Below are 4,970 nucleotides of genomic sequence, written 5' to 3' on the forward strand. Positions count from 1 at the left end.
CCAAAGTGCTGGGATTACAGGTGTGAGCCACTGTACTGGGCCGGAAAGGCTTTTTGAGATCTTCCTCCTCTTTCTCTCTGTTTTTCACAGAAGGCACAAACTAAGGTTGGGAAGCAGCAAGTCATTCACCCTAGATCCACCTGTCCACCCGGGCTCCAGGACCTCTGGCCTGTTGGTCCTCAGCCTTTGACACTCCCTGGGGGTCACAACCAGTGCTCCATAGTCCACCCAGGCTTCAGTTCCAGCTGGGTTTATACAGTGATCTAAAGCAAACAGGCTTCAGAAGCTGCTGGGGTAAGACAGCCAGGGATGGCAGTGACTGGGGCAGACTGGAGAACAAATACCCCATTAGGAAAGGCTACCGTCCTCCTGTTCCTGCTCCCCACCCCCCTGCAAAAACTGGCCCACTCTCTCCAGATCGTCCAAAGTTTTAAGTGAAGGCAGAAATCTGGGTTATGCAAAGTCTCCCTATTTTGAATGGTCTGCTGGTTTTTGTTGTTGTTTTCAGATGGAGTCTCACTCTGTGGCCCAGGCTGGAGTGCAGTGGTGCAATCTAGGCTTACTGCAAGCTCTGCCTCCTGGGTTCAAGTGATTCTTCTGCCTCAGCCCCCTGAGTAGCTGGGACTACAGGCACCCGCCACCACGCCCAGCTAATTTTTGTATTTTTAGTAGAGACACGGTTTTCACCATGTTGGCCAGGATGGTCTCGATCTCTCAACCTCATGATCCGCCCACCTCAGCCTCCCAAAGTACTGGGATTACAGGCATGATCTACCATGCCCGGCCTTGTTTTTTGTTTTTAAGACAGTGTCTCGCTCTGTCGCCCAGGCTGGAGTGCAGTGGCACGATTACAGCTCACCACAGCCTCGACTTCCTGGGCTCAAGAGATCCTCCCACCTCAGCCTCCTGAGCAGTTGGGACCACAGGTGTGCACCCCCATGCCTGACTAATTTTTTTTTTTTTTTTATGTTTTGTAGAGATGAGGTCTCATTATGTTGCTCAGGCTGGTCTTGAACGTCTACGTTCAAGCCATCCCCCTGCCTCACCTCCCAAAGTGCTGGGATTACAGGTGTGAGCCACTGCCCAGCTGATGGTCTGCTTTGATGCGGATCCCTCACACCTCCACTGCCAAATACTACTTTGAACTAAAGAGACCATCACCAGGGACCGGGGCCTGGGTTGGGGGGCAGGGGGTGACCACCTTGAGGCCTCTGGTTAGAAATGACATGGGTGGGGAGCTGCCATGATCAACCAAAAATCAGTCATGTGGCCAGAGTGGTCCTCAGCATAGCCATAGGGAGGGCCACCAGGAAGGGTAGGGTCCCCATGAGAACTGAGTCTTTGTGGGGTCACTGAAAGGGCATATCAGATGGACAGCCTAGGAGGTCTCAGATGTGATTAGAGGATCCCAGATATGACAAGGGTGTCCCTGACAGGGCCCAGACAAGACACGTTTCACTGACTTCCCCATCCCCCCGCACCCCAGACCTCTCAAGAGTGATTTCAGACATGACAAAAGGATCTTGGAGGAGCCCTAGATGTGATTGGGGAACTCCAGACACATAAAAAGGGACGGCAGAATGGTTCCAGAGAATTGGGGGATCTCAAAGATGAGGAGACAGATGTGGCAACACAGCCATAGATGGGCAAAGAGATCTGAGATGATAACAGCTCCCAGAGGGCCCCAGACATAACAAGGAGACCTCAGATCCGACAAGAGGGACCCCTGGACAGGGCTCAGGGTTGCCAGCAGGGCCCCCACCCCAGATGAGATTGAGGGTTTACAGACACACGGGGATCTTAAAAAGGTCCCAGGCCTCACTGGGGAATCAGGTATCACAAGAAAATCCCAGAGAAGCTCTTGGGATTCTGGAAGAACTGCTACCCTGCCTCCCCTAGTATAGTGGTCCATAGGTCCTGTCACCCAAAACCTGAGGATCCTGGGGAGTCTGTACATGACAAAGAAATCCCAGAGGGACCCCAGGTACAAGTGCGGAATCCCAGACAGGCCGGGGCTGGGCTTGGGGATTATGGCAGGGCAGCACTCCCCCTACCCCCAAAAGGTGGGGATGCATAAGTCATATCAGGTAGGGTGTGGGGATGCCCTTTTTCTTCCAGGGGGATCCTGGCTGGGACGTGAGATCCCCCAGCGGCTCCACAGGTAGGAGCCTCGGGTGTGCTCAGGCCCGGCGGGCTGCAGGCAGCAGCGCGCTGTCGAACTGGTAGGTGAGCTTGCGCTTGACCTTGCGGATCTCGCCGGTCTTGGCGTAGTTTCGGAGGGCGCGCGCCAGCTTCTGGTAGGTCATGCGCTTGCGGTTCCCCTTCTGCTGGCCCCAGCGGCGCGCCAGGAGCTCCTTGTGCTTGGAGGAGAACTGGAAGACGCCGGCGCCCGGCTCCACCCACCACACGCACTCACGCATGTCCCCGCGCGTCAGCAGCCCCAGCAGGAACTGGTACAGGCGCAGCTTCTTACGGGTCCCTGCGGTGAGGTCGGGGGCAAGCGTTAGGCGAGGGGTCCCTAAGGCCCCGCCTTCCCCATCCACCCTCCCCCGAGATCTCCAGGATCTGAGAAGTGGGGTGAGGAAGTGGCTGTTACTTACATACTCCTGGCTCTGCGTCCCTCACCACGGGGGGCAAGTCGCTCCCCCTGCCCCAAGCTGTCCTCCCCAGGCCCCCTCCGGAGTTCTGCGCTTTAATGTTCGAGATTTACATCTGTGCTGCCTTTCGCCCTGCGGCCAGCACCTAATAGCCCCTATTTGTTGAGCTAGTGGATGAGTTTGTGAAATGGGTTGACAGCGCTGCTGAAAGGATTATAACCGAGAGGCAAACAGATCTGGAGGCAGTTGCATTGGCCTGGCTATCTCTCCTGCTTCTGGTCTCCCAGCCTCTCAGCCCAAACCAGGACAGGGTCCCGGGAAGAGGCCAGGGCACCTGACTCCTGGGCCCCTAGGCTTATTCTTTGTTTTTGAGACAGAGTCTTGCTCTGTGGCCCAGGCTGAAGTGCAATGGCCCAATCTCGACTCACTGCAGCCTCTGCCTCCCGGGTTCAAGCAATTCTCCTGCCTTAGCCTCCCGAGTAGTTGGGACTACAGACATGCGCCACCACTCCTGGCTTATTTTTATATTTTTAGTAGAGGCAGGGTTTCTGTTGGCCAGGCTGGTCTTGAACTCCTGGCCTCGGGTGATCCGCCCGCCTCGGCCTCCCAAGTGCTGGGATTACAGGTGTGAGCCTCTGCGCCCAGCCAATAACTGGGAGTTTCAGAGCAGGGCACTGGCTACAAGAATCCCATCTCTGCCATTTTACAGCAGTGTGACCTTGGGGTGGTGACATAGTGACTTTTTTTTTTTTTCAAGGCAGGGTCTCATTCTGTCACCCAGGTTGGAGTACAGAGGAGCAATCACAGCTCATTGCAGCCTCGACCTCCTGGGCCTAAGCAATCCTCCTGCCCCAGCCTCCCCAGTAGCTGGGACTACAGGTATGCACCATCAGGTTTGGCTAATTGTTTTATTTTTTGTAGATGGTGTCTTACTACGCTGCCCAGGCTGGTCTTGAACTCCTGGCCTCAGGTGATCCTCCCACCTCGGCCTCTGAAAATGCTGGGATTACAGTTGTGAACCACTGCACCCGGATTGCATTCTTATAATTTTAAGCTGCCTCGGCATTCATTTAAAGTATAAATTGGAGGCTAGGTGCAGTGGGCCATGCCTGTGATCTCAGCACTTTGGAAGGCTGAGGTGGGCGGATCACTTGAGGTCAGGAGTTCGAGACCAGCCTGGCCAACATGATGAAACCCCATTTCTACTAAAAACACAAAAATTAGCTGGGTGTGGTGGCTTATGCCTGTAATCCCAGCTACTGAGATTACAGTAGCTGAGGCAACAAGCTACTGTAATCTCTACAAGCTACTGTAAGCTAGTGCAATGGTATGATCTCAGCTCACTGCAACCTCTGCCTCCTGCGCTCAAGCGATTCTCCTGCCTCAGTCTCCCAAAGTGCTGGGATTATAGGCATGAGCCATCGTGCCTGGCCTGAACCCACCAATTAAAATCCCCCTCAGGAAACCTGTTTGGTTGACGCCTTGGATCCAATAAAGGCATCAGTCCACTGATCCCTCTCTCTCTCCCTCCCTACCTGCATTCTCTGACCTGTGTGTGTGTGTGTGTGTGTGTGTGTGTGTGTGTGTGTGGCCTCCAGGAGTGCCATGTATGCCCCAAGACCTATAAGCAATAAAACAATTTATTTCCGGCTGGGTGTGGTGGCTCATGCCTGTAACTTCAGCACTTTGGAAGACTGAGGTGGGAAAATAACAGGCTCAGGAGTTGGAGATCAGCCTGGGCAACATAGCGAGACCTCACCTCTACAAAAATTTTAAAAATTAGTCAGGTGTGGTGGTGTATGCCTGTGGTCCTAGCTACTCAAGAGGCTGAGGCAGGAGGATCGATTGTGCCCAGGAGTTTGAGGCAGTAGTGAGCCTAGATTGCGCCACTGCACTTCAGCCTGGGTGACAGATGGAGACCCTGTCTCAAATAAATAAATAAAAATAAATAAAATCTTTATTTCCATCTTATGTCTTCCCTAGTCATTGGAGAGATCCTCTCCATCTTAAATGTCCTAAGTTAAAACAGGTGACTTAATTAACCTCTTTGAGCTGAAGTCTCCTCAGCCACAAATGAGGCTGTGTGGCCAGGCACAATGGCTCACGCCTGTAATCCCAGCACTTTGTGAGGTCAAGATCACCTGAGGTCAGGAGCTCAAGACCAGCCTGGCCAACATGGAGGGACCCCATGTCTACTAAAAATACAAAATTTAGCTGGGCGTGGTGTGATCCCAGCTACTCCAGAGGCTGAGGCAGGAGGATTGCTTGAACCCAGCAGGTGGAGGTTACAGTGGGCTGAGATTGTGTCACTGCACTCCAGCCTAGGTGACAGGGTGAGACTCTGTCTCAAAAAACTGAAGCCGCTCGGCTCAT

The 4,970-nt window shown here is 53.7% G+C and overlaps 1 protein-coding gene across 2 annotated transcripts in view; it reads right to left on the bottom strand.

Annotated features, from left to right (window-relative positions):
- Positions 1–1,521: 1,521 nt before the first annotated feature.
- LOC111519964 (transcription factor Spi-B) overlaps positions 1,522–4,970 on the bottom strand; it is a 53,154-nt gene continuing 49,705 nt past the window's right edge. For both annotated transcript variants that reach the window (XM_026448399.1, XM_023182320.2), the window contains one exon: positions 1,522–2,479. In XM_026448399.1, the coding sequence (XP_026304184.1) occupies positions 2,181–2,479 (299 nt within the window). In that variant the 3' untranslated portion in view covers positions 1,522–2,180. The remainder of the gene's footprint in view (positions 2,480–4,970) is intronic.

Source organism: Piliocolobus tephrosceles, chromosome 21 (genome assembly GCF_002776525.5).
Source record: "Piliocolobus tephrosceles isolate RC106 chromosome 21, ASM277652v3, whole genome shotgun sequence".
NCBI lineage: Eukaryota > Metazoa > Chordata > Mammalia > Primates > Cercopithecidae > Piliocolobus > Piliocolobus tephrosceles.